This window comes from Camelus ferus, chromosome 3 (assembly GCF_009834535.1).
Source record: "Camelus ferus isolate YT-003-E chromosome 3, BCGSAC_Cfer_1.0, whole genome shotgun sequence".
In the NCBI taxonomy this organism is placed as follows: Eukaryota; Metazoa; Chordata; class Mammalia; order Artiodactyla; family Camelidae; genus Camelus; species Camelus ferus.
The window spans coordinates 76,804,882-76,824,043 of record NC_045698.1 but is presented as its reverse complement, the minus strand read 5'-3'; the positions used below and the strand labels follow the sequence as shown (position 1 = coordinate 76,824,043).

General features: G+C 47.8%; 1 protein-coding gene across 4 annotated transcripts in view; it reads right to left on the bottom strand.

The window, feature by feature from the left end:
• Positions 1 to 19,162, bottom strand: part of MCC (MCC regulator of WNT signaling pathway) — a 371,860-nt gene that overhangs the window by 37,156 nt on the left and 315,542 nt on the right. For all 4 annotated transcript variants that reach the window (XM_006192560.2, XM_032476494.1, XM_032476495.1 and 1 more), the window contains 6 exons: positions 12,231 to 12,377; positions 11,170 to 11,259; positions 9,923 to 10,071; positions 6,244 to 6,384; positions 3,568 to 3,671; positions 362 to 545 (listed from right to left, as the gene is read on the bottom strand). In XM_006192560.2, the coding sequence (XP_006192622.2) occupies positions 362 to 545; positions 3,568 to 3,671; positions 6,244 to 6,384; positions 9,923 to 10,071; positions 11,170 to 11,259; positions 12,231 to 12,377 (815 nt within the window). The remainder of the gene's footprint in view (positions 1 to 361; positions 546 to 3,567; positions 3,672 to 6,243; positions 6,385 to 9,922; positions 10,072 to 11,169; positions 11,260 to 12,230; positions 12,378 to 19,162) is intronic.

Here is a 19,162-nt window from a genome sequence, read left to right as displayed (position 1 = left end):
CACGTGGGCCTTTGCCACCCTCATGTGCTTCTTGCGAATCAGGGACTATAAAGAAAAGGAGGACAGAATGAAACAGGGAAAGAGCACCTGACAGGGAGGGAGGTTTGGGTTTCACTTCCCTGAGCAAATCACCCTTCTCTCTGGGCGGCAACCTTCATACTGGCAAAACGAGAAGGACCTTTTGAGCTCCCCTATTCTGATTCTCTGGCTCTCGGGGGAGGGAGCAGGCTGCAAGCTAGGGGAGAATTCTGCCCTCCCCCAAGCCTCACAGTCCTCAAGAGCTGGGGCACCGCACGTCATGTCTAGTGAGCAGACGACATGGGGACACACGTCCAGCTCGCAGCAGGAAGGCCGGGATTACCTGGTGTGGCTGTTGGAGGAGAGGCTCTCCCAGGGCTGCACGCTGCAGCCGGCCACGGCAAAGGCGCCCCCGCAGCTGCCATCCAGCTTCATGAGCAGGGCCTTGGCGGCATTCTCGGCCGTCTTCCGGCAGTCGTGGGCTCGCTTGAGCATCTGAGTGATGTTTTCGTCCCCTGACTGGTCTCCTGCAGTACAGAGAAGCCAGTGGGTTAATCAGCACTGGTCTGGATAGGTGAACCTGGATAATCAGTACCCACTCTGGGCAGAGAGGAGCCAGCAGGGGATGCTGACGAAGTGACCATGTCCTGGGCCTGGCTCTGTCCCCTAGAAACTGTGCCCAGGAAGGCACTCTCTGCTCTGGGCTCCACAGTCCTCAAAGACAAATGAAGGGTTGGCCAATGTGCTCTATGGGGTCTGTGTCCAGCTCTAACCTGCTCTGATTTTCTGACTCCCCAGGCTTCTGGCTCTCCTCCCACTCAGCCACAAGTCCACCGCGAGGCGGCTCTCCCCTGAGTTGGATGGTGCTTCCTGTGAGCGAGGGCAGGGAGAAACTGAGGCCAGACAGTGCCGTATCGCCACACGTCCTCAGCTTTGCTCATAGCTTCGCGTAGGTATGCCACAAAACTAATGGTTAAAATCAGAACTTGAGATTGGCTCTGATGTTCTGCACTGCACCTTTCTCTTGGAGCTTGGTCACAGACAGGGGTGAGTTCAAATGCCTCGAGAAGCCAGGTAACTGGGCTGGGGCAAGACATCAGGGGTGGTGGCCACCAGCACAGAGCCAGATGTGAATGCCCTGCCCAAGACATTCTCGTTGTGTTTTTAGAAACTGTGTTGGCCAAGATGTCACTGGTTTGTTGCCTCTACAGTCTAGACCCGTGGTCTTCCAAATATTTATAGATGAAATCTTATGCCAAAGCCAATACAAAAATGGTAAATGTTTTTGAAGTGGTTGAAGCGGGCAGGGGTGGGGGGGCATATACTCGGCACCCTCTCGCCCACCAGTGAGGCCCCAAAAAAGCTCCGCCAGCTCACCAGGCACAGTTTGAAACCACTGGTCTAAATCATCCAGCATGAACGTCAGGAATGTCTGTGTAGTCAACAAGAAACAAAGGAAAAACCCACAGTAAGTGACACTGTGGGTAAATGTTACAACTAGGACTTGCCTTGCCGCTCAACTACACGGCACGTTAGGACAGAATGACCCGTCAGCTGCCACCATCAGCACAAGAGTGAGGTTTAATCGGGAACTGCTAAAAAGTCAGTCCATGCTCCACTTTATGGAGAACGGGGAGGACATGTGGGTGCGCGTGTCCTGCAGGCGAAGATGCCCTGGACCCCTCTCTGGCCGTTTCTCTGGCAACTTTCATGCTTGTTTTTCATCCACAAGTAAGATATTTTACATACGCCTCATCAACTGACACCTCTCTGAAATCTCACGAGTATTACTACTGACTGCCTCACTTTCTAAGCAGATCCATGAGCTACCCAGGGTTACGTTAGTAACAGACATCTTATTACTGACTTTAAACATTTCAAATGCAGGTTTATTTAAGTCCTTTCGGCTCCTCCCAAGCAACTGTGCTGAGCAGGTATGAGCCTAATAAAAGGTACCTTTCGAGGATGGAATGGTTTAAGACATTCCTCTGATAAAAACTAGAAACAAGATGACTGATTTTTTTCTGTTAATTGATGGAGTTCCTTAATACTTATATTAAAAAAAAAAAAAACTTGACAGCAGGCCAAGATCATTTTAGGATCTGTTTAATAGGAGGAATAAAGTTTTATGGTTTGGTTAAAAGACCCTGAAAAATGAGGTTCCTAATGGAAATGCTGGCAGAGTTTCTACTTCTAAGCTGGGATGGTAATACTATTAAAAAAGAAAAAGAAAAAGAACCACCCCCCCAAACCCCAGGGAGGGGCATGGAGGAGGGCCACCCGTAGAAATGGAAGCTGGCTTTCTTGCTGGGCAACTTGGATATGAAACAGGAAGTTAATACTCAGGACACTTCCTTTCCTCAGATTTGCTTCAGATTCTTGTACATGTCAAAAGGGAAGGAGGAAAAATACGTGACTATTCAGTGCAAAAGCTAGAGGAGGAGCCAGCAAGGAGGACAGTGGGGAGACGCATTTGGGAGGTGCCCCGACGGCGACCTTCTGTGCAAGGTGGGTCCTGGAAGGACCAGCCCTAATGGGGCTCACAGCCCATGAAGAAAAGTCGGCGCATGACAGGTGGCCTGGCCACACTACCCATCTTTGACTCTGGAGCGGTCTGGTCACTTCAGTGTTTTGTTTACCTGCCAAGGCTTCTCCGGAGAAGCTGCTGTTACCAAGGCAGCTGAGGCAGGGTGCAGTGCAGGCCTCAGACCAGAGGGAGCGCCCTTTGTCCCCTGGTCTCTTCCTTCCCAAACACTTTTCTACTCCCACCCTCCTCATGTTACCTCAAGGCCCAGAGCCACAGTCACTGGTGAAGTTTTAGCCAACGTGGGTAACCACGATGCCCTATCTGTGTCTTTTTCAGTAAATACCCCTTCCGGTTACTCAAAATTGAGGGACAGAAGTGGGGGCATGCAGATCTGGAGAGACAAACCACACCAATAGGACACATGGCGCCTGAGGCCGGGGGACAGGGCAGGGAGGCACTGTGGCCAGCAGACACCTCCATCTGCTGCAGGGCCGGGGCTCGTGCTGTGGGCATTCCCTGAAGCTGACAAGATCAAAGTGTGAAGGGTCCCTCTGCATTCCTAAAAACCTGGAGACCAGGTAGGGGGAACCCACACTTCAAAACTAACCTGGAGGAAAAGCACAGCCAACGAAAGCAGCAAGATGAGGCAAAGGCCTCCCGGGGAGCAAAGGGACCCCTAAAAACCAGCATCGCAGAGAGAGGCTGTAGGAAAGCCAGTCCCTTCGATCACGAATGTGGGCCTCCCGCTCCATCTGGTTCTACTGTTGGCCCCGGGAGAGCATGTTTCCTGAGAGGGCTTGTTTGTTTTAACTTGTCTGTAATTCTGTTTCCACCCCAGTTCTTGCTGCATTCAACATAAACAATTTACTCAATCGGTCATGAGGAAAAAAATGAAAAACCCACTTGACAAGCGAACTGCACGTAGTTGGGAGAACTTCCAATGCCAACAGCCGAGATACGGGCAGCAGAGCAAAGGGGGGGGGACGAGGAGGAAGGGGAGGAGGGACTCAGGTCACGCTTACCAGGGGACGACCCCACACCGGCTGCCCGGAACTGCCCCAGGATGAGGCTCTGCTCACTGTCGGCCAGCGCCAGGAGGAGTTCATAGGCTTCAATGCACTGCTCGCTGGAACAGAAGCACACAGCAGAGGATGGTGGGCCCTTCAACACAGCGCTGCGCCCTGGGTGGGAAGCAGCTCAGGACCTGCCTCTCAGCCTCGCCGCCCATGTCAGCAAACAGCTGTGGACATTCCTGGACAGAGCCAGGGGCTTGCTTGGCTATGTGGCCCCCTCCCCTGACCGTTTTTTTTTTTCCCCCTTACACTTTAAACCAGGATCTAGAAAAATACAAGAGAAGCAATAAAGATGAGAGAGGCAAGTCTGTTGCCTTTTTGATGATCAGCTAATAGGGAAAGGTGACACACCCACAGCAGCCAGCCTCCACAATGCTCCTCACCTAACCTTGACGTCTATACCCTGGTATCCACACCCTTGTGCAATCCCCTCCACACTGCTCCAGGGTTGGTTTCTGTGACTAAGGGAAGAGGGCAGAACAGTTGAGATGTCACATCTAAGATTAGGCTATTAAAAAAACACGGGGATTTCTATCTTGGTCTCTCTCCTCACTTCACTCGCCCCCTGGGGTCCTCCTCTTTAGAGGGGGCCAGCTGCCAGGCCTTGAAGGCTCTCTAGCAGCCCCATGGGGAGGCCCGTACGGTTAGGAAGTCAGGTGCCCAGCCAACAGCCAGTGAAGGACTAAGGACTCCACCCAACAGCATCTTCGAAGCAGACCTGCCAGCCCCACTTTAGGCTTCAGCTGATGCAGCTCTGCTTAAAAGAGCTTGCCCAGATCCTCAAAAGAGACCCTGAGCCAGAACCACCTAGGCAAATCGCTGCCAGATTCCTGACCCTAGAAACTGTGATGTAACAAATCGTCATACAAAAATAGGTAATTCACATAGCGCCCCAGAAAAGGGGACTCTTTTGACCTAGGCTTGCTCTATTCAATAGAGTGGCCACTAGTCACATGTGGGTATGTAAGCTAAAAGGAATTCAACTTAACTAAAATTAAAAATTCAGTCCCTCCATTGCAATAGCCATATTTCACGTGTTTAATAGCCATGTGTGGCTAGCAGTTACCATACTGGACAGCACAGAGAACAGTTCCATCATCACAGACAGTTCTATTAGATGCTTGCAAAAGTGTCTCACAAAACATTCACAAAATCTCTGACAAGAGTTTGAGTTTGGATTTCTAAAAGGAAGAAAATTAGTCTCTCTTTGGGTACACAAGGAGAGGATCAAAGAGTGACCTTTTGAAGCCGCTGCCGCCCGTGACCCCACAAGGACCACGTCCGCGCCGGAAGCAGTGTGTGCGTAATGCCTGAGTCACCCTGGACAAGACCCCTGCAGGGGTGAAACTCCCCGCAAGCTGAGCAGGGAAGTGCTGCATTACTCATTGTTTAGTCAACACACTGCTTTTTCAATGTCTCTACTTTCATCTTCCTTTACTAAGAGATAAGGAAAAAGGTCCAAGGCCTGGCTCTGGGTGCTGGCAACTCCTCCTCTCAGTCCGTCTTTCAGGTTAGAGGTGGCTGGGACACTGTTTCAGCTATAAGGGTGAAAGGCGGACTGTGGGTGCAGAACAGCCTGTTTCAAGAGTTGTCGTAAGTGATTATCTATTTGCTTTGGTGTGTCTGTAAACTTGTATAACTGCTCTCTAGTTTGGGCTCATATATTTTGGCTTGATATTGCTTATTTGAAGAAGCAATGTTTCTTAAAACAATATTGAATTTTTTTTAAAAGATGCCAAGAGTAAGATACAATCATTCCTCTGGGACTTTGGCGAATATGCCTAAGTGGTGACACTAATAAAATACATCTTTGAAAACAATAACAAAACACAGTTTTGTGGCTATTAAACAAGCAGTAATTTAAAAATAGATAAATTTCAAAGCTGATAAGGCTGAAAAAAAAAAGTGGGAATTCATATACCACTTGCTTATCCATGAATGAATCATATTTTTATGGGGAAAAAATTGGCAGCAGGCCTGAAGAGCCATGAAACTATTCATATCCTTTGACCTATAATTCCTGCTTCAGGGATTTTATCTTAAGGAAAATACTCACAAGGAAGGTTTTGGTATTAAATTATTCACCGTAGAATTATTTTCAATATCAGGAGTCTGCAAAAGTCTAAATATCTTTTTAGATAAATGAGCAATAAAATAACACCATATAAACCTGATGGAGGGGATACAGCCAGTCAAAATAAATGGAGACTTTTAAACACCATTACAAAACTATAACAAATTGAGGAAAGAGAATGCACTAGATTTGCAACAATGTAAAATATACACGAGTATGAATAAAGACTAGAAAAAAAGACTGGAAAGAACAAGTGAACATGTAACACAAAAGTTAATACTTTGACTGATATTACTGGAATGAAGTACTATTTAAGGTCACTATGCTAACAGGAACATACCTGTTTACTAATACCATAGCTACTACCCTTATTTTCTTAATTGCTACCAGGGTGCTAATTGATTTTCAATATGCATCATGCTAGCATTTGCTGGTCCATCCCCCTACTTCTGTTTTCTAAAAAGCCTGTTTTCTCCTTCTACGCAGAAGCTTGCTGTGGGTGTTATTTCTAATTAAAGTGGCTTGTCGCCCGCCCCGCCCCACTTCCCCACCTGTACTGCAGGGCCAGCCTCAGCGCCGTGGCGTTGGATTCGTATTTTCCCACCAGCATACTCATCCTCTCTGCATTGCTTTTGCATTCTTCCAGGGTGATGGTCAGAAGGTCATTTTGGGATTTGAGGTGTTCAATACGGCTGCAAAGGAAGAAAAATCACTTTCAACATTTTATGCTAGGGTGACATTTGCCAAGACTTTGGCTGTCTACTCTAGATTCAGGCCAGAAATGCACGTGAGGAGACGAGCTTGTCAGATGTTTTAGCAAATGTAACTGATGAGAAGTCATGAAGGAAGCAATTTAAGCTAAAGCGTTACTGAATACTGCGTGGATTAGAAATCGAAAATAAACCCCCAGATTATTTCCCAACCAGCCATGCACGAGCTGTTTGCCAGGCACCATGCTTGGCTCTGGAGATGTACCAAGGAAAAGGGTCAACCGTGTGAACTCACGCCCTTCTCAGGGGTATGAATGGTATGCTTCAATACAGCACCCTCCACAGGGACAGACGAAAAACAGCATGACAGCAATAATTACTATTTGTTGAGCCCAAAGTTTACTCCTTCTTTCTTAAAATGTTCTCCTTTACTTGGTCATGACAGGTGTCTCCTGGTTTTCTCCCCATCTTACAGGTCATTTCTTCTGTCTCCTTTGCTGGCTCCCTCTTCAGATCTATAAAATCTGTGAGGGTTGATGTTCCCTCCGGACTCAGTCCTGGGCCCCTCCTGTATCAACATTCTCCTCTGGGATGATTATATCCAGTCCCATGACTTTAACAGGCATTTATGTTCCCATGACTTATAAATTCCCTCAGCCCAGACCTCTCTTCTGAGTGCCAGTCTCCGTATCCAAGGTTTCACACTGACATCTCAAATTTAACAGTCCCAAATGGGACTCTTGATTCTCCCCCAAACTTATCCTCTCCCATCTGCTCCATCTCAGTAAATGCCGACACCATATATATACCCAACGCTACAGGTAAGACAACCGAGACTCTTCTTTGAGACCATCCCTTTTTCTTACAACCATGGATTTTCACCACCAAACACACACTGGCCGCTTCACATCATCTCCACATGGGCCACACTGGTCCACGGCAAAACCGTCGCAGCTCCTATCCTGCCTCACACCCTTTCTTAGATGGTAAGGGTGGGGCACCATTAAGTTTCTTTCAAGTACCAAAAATATCATCAGTATTTCTCCTCTTGCTCTTGGGATTCAATCTACCCTTCCATAGCTTTGGTCACTTGATCTGCAAGCAATCTTTCAAAGCTGGGAGATCTTTCAAAATTTAAATCAGATCTGTTCTTCCCTTTGACAGCTTCCAGTGACACTTGTAATAAAGAGTAAACTATGCCCATGGCCTTGAAATTCCATATTCCATCCAGTCCTGCCTATTCAGGCTCCTCGCGTCGTGGATTCCTCCTTTCACTCATTCTGTTTCAGGGCCACTGACCTTCGGCAGTTCTGACTTCATGCCAACCACTTCCAGCCTTGCAGTTGATAAGTTGGCTCACAAGACTCTCCCTAGTTTGTCATATGGCTGTTACTTTTTCCCCTTAAAAGCTCAATTTACATGTCCCCTCTTCAGAGATGCCCTCTCTGGCCACCTGTCTAAAATCAACCCTTCCTGCTAGTCTATCCCAGTGTCCTACTCACTTGGGAGATTTCTTATGCTCTTATTTGTTTGCTTTTCGTCTAGCTTCCTCAACAGAATACAAGCTCCGTGAAAGCAGGGATCTTGTCTGTTTTACTCTCCTTTGCATGCCAAATCGCCCAGCCTGTAGTAGGGACTTAACAAAGATGTGTTGAACGAGGAAACACACTTTTGAGTAGGAGTGACCTCCCCCTGCTGCCCCAACACAAACGCAAGTTAAAGGCTGTCATTTTTTGGAGCATAATAGGACTCCAACTTTGAGATAGGTAGTTAAATAACACACATCAGGACATACCAGTAGATTACTTGTAAGAACTCCCATGTTCTATCAGTAGTTATGATAACACAGAAAAAACAAGGGAGGTGAGGTCGAACGGCAGGGGTCAGAACTGGTTAGGCTATGTAATTGCCCTGAATTTAAGGCAAGTCACCCAACACTGAAGTCTCTGTTTTCTCACTTGTAAAACAGGACTATTCTGCCCTCCCAAGTTGGGGATTAAGTGGCTGTCTGTGAGAGCCTTTTGTAAGCTGTTAAACACCATGATAATGTGATCTACAGGCACTAAATAGTTCCCCCTTCTCTGCTCTCTCCTAGGTGCACATAATTGAGGAGAAAGGAACCTCCCCCCAAATTCAACTATAAAGCAGGCTTGTTAATCCCAGAATCTGCTGAGATCCTCACTAAACAGAGGGCCCCTGAAGGCGTCTGACTTCATTAGATTGCAAAGGGCATATCTGATTTAATTTTTAGGCACTCCCCAGCCTGTGGTACTGAGAGGGCTGCTCCTTCACTGCTGTAAGGTAATCATCAGGGTTGTCACTCTTAAGTATTTTGAATTTAATAAGGAAACCATTTAATTTCAAGATTTAAAATGACCTAGATTGCCACATTTCCTTAGTTCTCATGTGCTATATTAAACAGCTTCAAATCAGTAAGGACTAACGGGATAATTCAATTTATTCAGGTTTGCCATACACCAGGGAAACGGCATGAAGCAGTGGTGGACGGGGCACGGTATCTGCATTTCTTCCTGGTTAGTTCATAAGCCTTTCTAGTTCTTACTCTGCTCTCCCACTGGAGGTTGGTAGGCCGGGCAGCCACACCACACATGGATGCCATTCAACACGCCATTCGGCCACTGCGGAACCAATTCTCAGTCAGAGTAGTTACCATGGTTTGGCCCAGGTCCTTCTCCTTGGCTTTTTTAGCAACTCTCTTTCATTGCTGGGACAACACACAAGCCAGTCTTTGTCAAGAGGCTGCAGTACAAATTCAAACCACCTCTATCATGAGATTTAGGAAGAATCCATAAAACCAGGGATATGGTAAAACTATTCTAAGTAGGACAATTAGACCTACTTAGAAAATCAAAACTAAGTAGGCTAGGATGTAGGGACAGAGGGATGTGCACATTTGCAAAAAGTCTAAATAAAATTAAGCAACCCTTATTTAGAGCAAGGAGGGTTAGACCTGCTCTCCCGGTCCATCCCAGGAATGCCTTGATCAGATTGCTTTTGCTGGCTCTGGGGAGCTGCAGGCGCCCCTGGGATGCTGACTCCACACTCCAGAGCTTCCCTCTGTGGTTCCCGGCAGCTCAGGCCTGCATGCTTGGTAGCCATCTTGACAATCTGACCTATTTGTCATTCTACACGGACTATTCCCCAGACTTACTCCATAATTCGCTAGGGCCAGTGCAAAATGAAAGTGGAGGGGCGTTGGGAGGCTGGTTTAAACTACTCAGAATTTGAAACAATGACAGCAGAGCAGTAAAGCAAGTGTGGGGTCTTTCTAAGCACGAGGCCGTGTGTATGTGGTGACAGGTCACATGTTGCCCATGAAGCCAGCCCAGACTGCTGGAAGCCTCCTGTGATGAAGAGGATGATGGAAACTCCCCACCCCCCAGCCTGACAGCATCCCTCTATGTCACAATTCCTAAGCCAATGGGAACTGATCCTTGGAAGGGAAAGGAGTGCATTTCCCCCCCATGCCACCACTGAGATACACAGGATTCCTCCTTACCTATTCAGCCGCTCCGTTTCCACCTCAAACTCTCTAATTTTGCTCTCCGAGATGGCAGATCCATGGGAGTAGAGTGTTTGGAAGATCTCTTGGATGTTGGAGCAGTCCTGAAGAGAGTGGGCCAGGTGCTCTGCCACACTGCTGGATACCTGTACAGGTGAGCATTAATCCCCCTCTGGACAGCGTCACTGCAGGGACCCTGGTCCCCAGGCATGCTTTGCATGCAAAACAGTTTAAAGCTGATGTTCCTTGAGAACCGAGCCCCAGGAGATAGCTCCCCCAATCCTTCTCAGTTCGTATAATATAACTCTAGTATAAAAAGGTAACTACTGTGAAAGCAGTATGTAAAACAGGCTCAAAATGCAGCTGCATCCTCTGAGCACGTGCTGCTGGGCAGCTGGCATGGCGGATGAGGCCTCTTCAGAGTCCTAAAAGTTTGGCTATTAAACAGAGTCTGGACTCGCTTTCCCCTTCATAACACCCTGCCACCCCCGGACCTTGTCTCGGGCAGCTGCAGCCAAGGAGAGCATCTGACTCCTTCATTTTCAGAATTTGGCTTTGGTGTGGAATCTGGGTGCATGCAATTTTTGCCCAGCACAAAATTCTGAATTAGGGCCTTAAAAGTGCTGTTCACATTCTGTCTACCCCTGAGGGTCAAACAGCTGGATTTCTCGGCCTCACCCCGAATCCTAGGAGACATCCCCAGAGAACTGAAATGACTCCCTTTTCACCATTCATCAGCCTACAGCCCCAGGGGGTTCAAGGCTCTGCTAATGAGCACTCTAGTACTGAGCGAGAAGGTTCCGGCCCATCACAGCGTCAGGCCACACTTCACAGGCGCGCTCATCCTCACTGGAGAGCACGTTCCCTTTCAAGAGGGATGTGAACAAGGCGAAGCTCTTTCAGAGCTTCCTGACTCACTCGGTCTCTGGGGTAGCAGGGTGATAGGAAGCAGTTACTTCAAGACTTTCATGTACACTGCCAGCAACCAGACCTAAATCATTTCTTTCTAAATGGTTTCAGGTAGAGAAGAAAAGAAATCTCCCGTAAAGGTGAAGAAGTAATGCACCATGTGGAAACTAACATGCGTTTCACTCTGATCCTTTGGAAGGAAATCGGGTATGATTTATTGCTATACCTAACTGGCCTTCTGGAGGGGAACTCTGGAAGCCCTCCCCTCACGGCCGCCCCGCTGACTGTGCAGCTCTACCGGATACCGTCTTGCCTTGCTTCTCACGCACACTCACCCCTATGCTGCTGATTTCTGAGCCCAGGACTGGCCGATCGGACGATGAAGATTCAGACCTGGTCTTTGATAGCTTCACCCTCTCAGCAATCTTAACGAACAAGACAAAAAATGATCAAAAAACAACACAACGCTCCCCATATAAACTGTTGAGACTGTGTTTATATAGGCCTACTCCTCAACCACAGTAACTACCCTGATTAATCAGTTCTTAAAAATGACTCACATGTCCAATTTTTCTACCATCTGCTTTGCACAGGGTTTTCAACCTCAGCACCACCAACACTTTGGGTCAGATGTTCTCTGGGGTGGCGGTTGGGGTGGGGGTGGGAGGCTGTTCTGTGCACTATAGGATGCTTAGCAGTGTCCCTGGCTTCCAGCCACAAGATGCCAGTAGCTCTCCAGTTGTGACCCTCAAAAAGTGTCCAGACATTGCCAATTATCTCCTGAGGGACAAAGGCACATCTAGTTGAGAAACTCTGGCTTGACTTGATAAACTTGATGGTTCAGAACCAACCTTCTTGTGGAGCTGGCTGGGCTACCAGGGAAGAGGACACGCGTCATTTGAACAGTATCTCTGGGGCAGACTCGTGAACGGGGATGCTGTGGGTACCAGCAGGGCAACTTCTCACAGCTGCCACGGCCAGCTCATCATCATCTATTTATCTGCTGGCAGGGCTGTGGGTCCTGTGAGCAGGGCGATCACTGGTTCCTTAGTCAGGGTTCCCTCCTGGGCTGAACGTTGACGCCGGACAGCACCTCTCCATCCACCCCCCTTAGTATTGTAGAACCTGACAAAACATCTCACTCTCCACAACGACCTGTCAGCTGTGACGTGCTCCAGCCAGCTGATTAATGTGAGCTGACATCCAGGTTGCAGCCGAGAGAGACTTAAAACTATTAGTGGGTTATCTCTCCCTGCAGCTCCAGTACAGGAGGCCTGTGCGAGACCCCGGGAAGCCCCCGGGGGGCGGCTGAGCTAACTGCATGCCGCACAGCCTGCCCCACTGAGGCTGGAGCTTCCAGATAACAGGAGGTGTTCCCGTCGACCCCGGAGCTCACCTTGGCGATGGGAACGTCATTGCTGCTGCTGCTCGTGCTCAGCTCCCCGGTGCTGGGGTTCACCGGGCGGTTGGCAGAAGTGAGGCGGCCGGGGCTGGAGGGGCCGGTGGCCTGCACGCTCTGTAGTCGAGTTTGAAGCTCCCGAACCTGAAATAACAATGCCTTCAGACACAGTGGGTGGGTTTCCCCACCAAAGGGCAAAACAGCCAGAAGGCTGGAGGGCAGAGCTTTCATTTATGGTAAGAAATCAGCTTCACTGAAAGGCTAAGTTGGTTGAAGGTAAAATGTACCGTGCTCTTAAAACAGACCCGCCGCTGGCTGGCCGGCATCTGTTCTTCACAAGAATGAGGGAACACGGTTCTTAAAGCACTGGAACTATGGGCAGAAGCAGAATGACCACCTTTAAGGGATGTTTATTCCTTCGCATGCCTGATACCATCTTAGGCATAAGAGAGAGAACAAGGAGGAAATCTGTACTCGCGTGGAACTCAGAGCTCAGAGGAGGGAGACAATGTCAACACAAGTGCACTTCCTGCTGTAAATATCCATCCAGAGTGCAGGAGGCAGAAGCGGAGAAGAGTGAGGCCTGCCGGTGAGCAGAGTCTCACAGGTGCTCAGGGTTGCAATGTACCAGATGAGTCAGGGGCTGGCTTTGGTGGTGGGGTGGGGAGAAGAGCCTGGATGACACGCTGTGTTTGAGGAAATAGAAGTTACTCCGCACGCCTGGTGTGGGAGCGAGACCTGCATGGGAAGGAGGTGAGGGTGAGGCAATGAGTTGAAGACGCACCCACAGCTTCTCCCCAAGGGACTTGGAGATGGGATTATCCCAGGGACAGTGGGAAGAAACATCTAAATAGCACTTCAGTATAAAGAAACACAGGGCCCCTTCAATCACACAGAGAACAAACGTTTACCTACAAGGCATTTAAATGTCCAAATCCTGCTTCTCTGTGGTTACGGCTCACTGACTTCCAAAGAGAGAATTATTCCAAGTAAGTGAAGAGAGTTGTTAGAACTGATCTGATGACCTTGATCACAGTTTCATCATCGTGTACCATGTCTATCTGAAAGGGCACACCAACTGCAGCACCCAAGTGATCTTACAAACGGGCACCAGGCCCCACTGGGAAGAATTGGCACCGGCACATCTCAGGCAGGGTTTTCCAAACTCATCAGTGCACCAGGATGTCCCAGAAGGCTAGTTAACACACGAAGTCTAGGGCACCACCTCCAGGGATTCTGACTGGCAGGGGGAGACGAAGCCCAGGAACCTGCAAGCTCCAGGAAGATGCTGACGCAGGTCCCGGCCAGGGGCTCACCTGAAGCAGCAGTGAGCTAAGGGATGCCAAGGCCACATGGCACTTTAGTCGCCGAGACAGAAGGAGCGGAGCTGCACCCCCACCATCCCTGACGCCAACCCCTTCTACGCCAACCCTTCTCTAAAAGCGACTGGAAAGCTTTTCATATTAAATATCTTGGATGTCTCCATCCTGCTAACTTGGGAACCGAAAGTAATTGAAATTTCAATAATTCATCAGCGTATTAGAAGCCAAAATAGGAAAATTCCCTCAGAGCAAATTGCACTCAATGGTGAAACCGCTAAAAAGTGCCTAAATGCTGGCTCTCTGCGGCTTCCAGTAACTGTGGGTTAACAGAAACGTGTGTTGCCCTCAGAAAGCGCCAGCATAGGGCTGCCCTCAAAGTGGTTTAAAGATGAGAAAAACACATGCCTGTCAAAGTCAAGTGGTACCGCTGGTGAGAGATTACAGGGCTCATTCTGGAATGGTCCCCGCAGACTAGGCCCACTCTCCCATCAGGCCAGCTCCCTGGCACCAGGGAAACCACCCTGGTGGGGACTGTGGATTTCAGTTTCTGCTGCTGTGAAAGTCTGATGATCAACAACGTTAACCCCACTCCCAGATCTAAAGAGTGCCTGAATCATTCCCCAAACTATCAGTGGCCTGGTGTTCCTAGCATCCCAACTGGGCCCCTCATCTCACTTAAAAAAAAAAGTACAAATGGCCCGGGTGCTACATAAAAACATCATTAAAACTACCTACCCGTGTTATAAAAAAATGTTTCTTCTATTCACTAAAGTAAAACATGTCCATCGTGGAAAATTTAGATGGCACTGCAAAATGAAAACAGAAAAGTACCTATGTTCTTTCTGATTATACAGAGGCCACAGCTTCTAGTCATTTTCCATGGCGTGTGTGTGGATGGGCATGCATGCTTAAAATGATTTCTAAATCTAAATACCCACTTTCATTTTAAAAGCTTTGGGCTCAGAGAACGTCTTTGAACACCAAAGGATGATAATCATGTTTATTTTGGTCTGTACTTTATTATTTAATGATAATTGTTAGGCAGTGGAGAGAGCCTGTCATGGAAAGAAAGAGAGACAACTGGTTGAGTTAAACAATCTTCTCTCCCCTCTTGCTTGGGAGGTGGAATCTTAATTGATTTAAATGAAAAAAATGCAAAGAAATGAAGGCTGCAACCAATCTGTCGAGTCAGCTTAGGTAAGTCTTAGGAGAAGGGAGGCAGACAGTTATTAGAACCCTCACTTTTATTCTTACCCATTGTAGTAAGTTGAATTGTGTCTCCTCTCAAAAGATACATCCAAGCTGTGACATACCAGTGAACGGGACCTTATTCTGAAATATGGTCTCTGTAGATGTAATTAAATTAAGGATCTCAAGATGAGATCACCCTGGATTTAGGGTAGGCCCTCAATCTAAAGATTGGTGTCCTTTTAAGAAAAAAGACACAGACACAGAGCAGGAAGTCGTGAGAAGATGGAGGCAGAGATGGGCCACAGGTTAAACACCACCAGGAGCTGGAAGGGGCAGGAAGGATTCTTCTTAGAGCCCCTGGAGGAAGCGCAGCTCTGCCAACACCTTGATTTTGTAGACTCCAAGATGGTGAGAAAATAAAATTTTTGGTCTTATGTCACCAAGTTTGAGGTAATTAACTAACATACCCATCTTTCACCAAAGATAATTAATTAAAGAAAGTGTATTTCTTTCAACCGAACATGTGGTTTGGAGTCAGGGGAGAGCCGGGAATCACAGCAACCCTATGCCAGGAATCAATTCTTGTGGGATGGTCATTCATCACCTACAGCTCTCCTCAACTGGAGTCCTTCAACAGCGGGACACAGAACGTGATTTCAGGGGCCATCTTCTCATTTCTCCTATAGTATGTAGCCAGTCCCCATCCAGGGGCCTGGGAGAGAAGTTCGTCTGCTACATACACTGGAGGCCTGGCCGAGTCTTTTAAGACTCTTGTCTTGGCAGGGGCTCAGAGCCTCATCAGACATCCCGTGACACATACCCTGAGAGCAACAACAAGAAGCAGGGCCAGCGTGTGAACGAAGCCTCACTCTGCCTTCCCAGAGCAGGGAACGCCGGGCTTCAACCTGGAGGCTGAGGAGCTGTTTAACAAGCACGTGAGGAGGAAAAGGCATGGGGGGCTCTGAAGGGTTCAAGGAAGGAAATGACCGTGAAATAGTGGAACTCTGCCTACACCTCAATGACTTCCCAGCGAGAGAAAAGGGCTTTACAACATCGTTTGATTAGAGAAGAGAATGGACTGGAGCAGGGAAGAGGAAGGAAGTGAGTCACAGCTGCAGGTGAGAGGTGATCACGGCTCCGACACTGTCAGAGAAGTGGGAGCAAAATTGGCAAATACCCACCAGCCAGCATCGTCCAACAGAACTCCCTGTAACAATGGGCATGTTCCATAGCCCCACCGTCCACTGTGGCAGCCACAAGCCACGTGCAATGTGCCCACTGTACCCGAGGAACTTTATTTTCAATTTACTCTATTTTAATTAATTTAAATTCAAACTTAAATAGTTGTATGTGGCCAGTAGCTACTCTGTTGGTCAATGCAGTTCTAGAATGATTTGAGAAAGTCCAAAGACACCCAGACTAGTGGCTGGGATGACTTAGCGGACCATGGTACTGCTCAGCAAAATGGGGAAAACATAAGAAGAAGCTGATTTTTCAGAGGTAAACAAGGATGTCAACTTTGGACATGTTGAATTTGAGGAAACCACCAGATGTGTGCAGAAGGATATCCAGTCATCAATTAGAAATATAATCTGAGGTAAGGAGATCAGAACTGGACACAGAGGTGAGCAACGTGGCATGTGGATAAGGCTGCCAAGGGAAGAGGTACCACAGTGCGGGTGGGAGGAGAGTCTACGTAGCTGCTCGGGTCCAAGGGTCAACTGAGGACAGAACAAAGGGGGAGCTTTTGCTCTGGGAGAGAAAGAAGAGGTGAGGGGAGGTAACAAGAAAGGTGAGTTTCTTTGGAGAATGAGGATAGGAACCAGGAGGGCTCTTGTCTGATTACTTCTGTTTCCCTTAGAGAAAAGGGTTAAGGTCCTCTGCTAGGACAGAGGGAAGGAAAACAGCTGTCAGAAATGAGAAAGGAAGCTGACCTCTAAAGAGAGAGAAAAGGAGGGAGAGAAAGAAAGAAAAGAAGGAAAAGAAAAAAAGGAATAAATAAAAAAAGAAAGAAAAGAAAGACAGACGGAGGGAGGGATAAAGGGAGGGAAAAAAGCTAACACAGCAACACTGAGAACTCAGCTGAGCTCTTGCATTCTAGACAGTAGGCTGTGTAAATGCATGTTGTTTTTCAAACCCTGGAGACCTCATGAAAATAGTAGTAAAGAAAAAGAATCAAAACCATAACAGTGAAAAGAATGTGCTTGGGGCATTAGCAGAAAGAAGATCTGGGCACATCCCTTAAGGGCAAAGTGGAAGGAAAAGTATTGAGGAAAGAAACACAACGGAAAAAGCCAAATTCTATAAAATACACAAGAAGAGGTGGCCAGTCGACCCAGAAGACGGTTGGTAGGGTTTAGACTCAGCCTTGGCAGGTACGACGAAGGACAAGAACGAGCAGTGGGGCTGAAAACAGGAGGAGTAACTGTCTGTATACAGAGCAAGTGAAGATTCCCAGCATGTGCCAGCCTCAGCTAAAGTCAGCAGGCACTCCTCCTATTAAAAATGTATAGAAATGCTGCATAAAAAGGAACAATGAGAAAGAAATTCACTGCCAAGGCTAAAAGAAAGACAGTAAAATCTCCAGGTGCCAGAAATGAAGTGAAAGTAAGGCTAGCGAGGTTAGAAGGGCGGTGGTGCTGCAGCAGCCGTGGGAGTGGAGAGCCGGGCAGGGTCCGGCAGGAGAGGGACAGCAACCCTGCAGGTCAGGCTGTTTGAGGGTATCCTCCCACATAAAGCCTGGAGCCTTCCTGCCCCGCACACCTGTGAGAAGTGGACAGACAGCGCCGCCCTGGAAGCAGAAAGAAGCCCTCGGCTGAGCAGAGGGTCAAGCCCAGGAAATCAACATCTCAGACCCGTGACGCACTTGGGTATGGAGTCCAAGTTTATACGACCTCCTACTGCAGGGCCCCAATCTTAGAAATTAACGGTGAAAACTTGTCTGGATTTTGCAGGCCACTTGCTGCCGCAGAGACCTAATTGGGAAACCATGCAATATCATTAAGGAATAGGAAGAGACTTAAACCTTGCATGACTGGGAGCCCAGGACCACGGAGCCACCAGACATGGAGGGGTGACCGCAGAGAGCGGAGGTGAGACAAGAGAGCCAGCAGTCTATGTCAGGAGGTGAATTCACCGGAGAAGTTAGCATAAGGCAAACAATAAACTATGTCGTGACAAATATGTTTAGGGTCCTTAAAGATAAAAAGGGGTAATTTCCATACAGAGTAAGACATTATGAAACAAAAATAGGCAGGTATCAAACAAGAATAGGTAGATGAGAAAAAAAGCCTGTGGGAAATGTAGTCAATGAAATAAAATCAATGTACAGGTCAAGCTCTAGACTGGATAACACTGGAAAGAGAATTAGTGAACAGGAACATAGCACGGAGAAATTAATTCACAACACAGCACAGGGAGCTCAAGAGACAAAATAGGAAGGTGTCACTGAGAGTTATAAATGATCTTTGGACGTTCCAACACACTTTTAAAGGAATTCCAGAGGACAGGAACACAGGAAATGACAGGAAAACAATATTTGAAAAGAAAATAGGTAAGTTTTCCAGATGTAGAGACCAACCTAAGTCCTGAGACGGAAGAATCATGTTAGGTGCTAAGTACTTGTGGCAGTTTTTAGGTATGTCTGCAAATTCTTTGATATTTCTTCTATCAATAGTCGAGTCCTATTCCCCTCTCCTTGCATAGGCCTGGCCTGAGAGACTGTATCTGGTAAACAGAATGCAGGAGGAGTAAAACAGTGTAACTTCCAAGGCTAGATTAGAAAAGGCAATGTAATCTTGCCTAGTCTCTCTTGGGATGCTGGCCCTTACAAGCCAATGCTCTGTGATAAAGAAGCCCAGACCACTCGGAGACGATGCTTGTGGGTGTTCTGACCACCTTCCCTGCTAAGGTCCAGACGACAGCTAGCCTGCCCCACCAGACATAGGAGCAAGTAAGCCTCGAAATGACTCTGCCCTGGTCACCATCTGACTGCAATCACATCTGAACCCGAGAGAGAACTGTCCACCAGAGCCCAGTCATCCTCAGAACCATGCAGATAATAAATGATTGCTGTTTTGGGTCTCCATGTTTGTGGTGGTTTGTGCTGCAGCTGGTGCTAGCTGGAAGAAGATGAAAAAACTGCATATCTAGGAACACTGTGGTGCAAACGAAGAGCGAGGGCAAAGGATAACGAGAGAAACTTAAAGCTGTCTGGTAGGGGAGAGAGATGCGTTAGGCCCTGAGGGCAGGGGTGTAGGACTGTTTCACTCACTACTGTATTCAGCATGCTGAACAGTGTCTGACACTGTCAGTCTCAGTATAATCTTGAATATCGCTAAGTGAAACTGTTACCTGAAAATCCAGTACCTAGCTAGGCTACTATAGAATGCTGAGTAATGGCCCCAAAGATGTTCA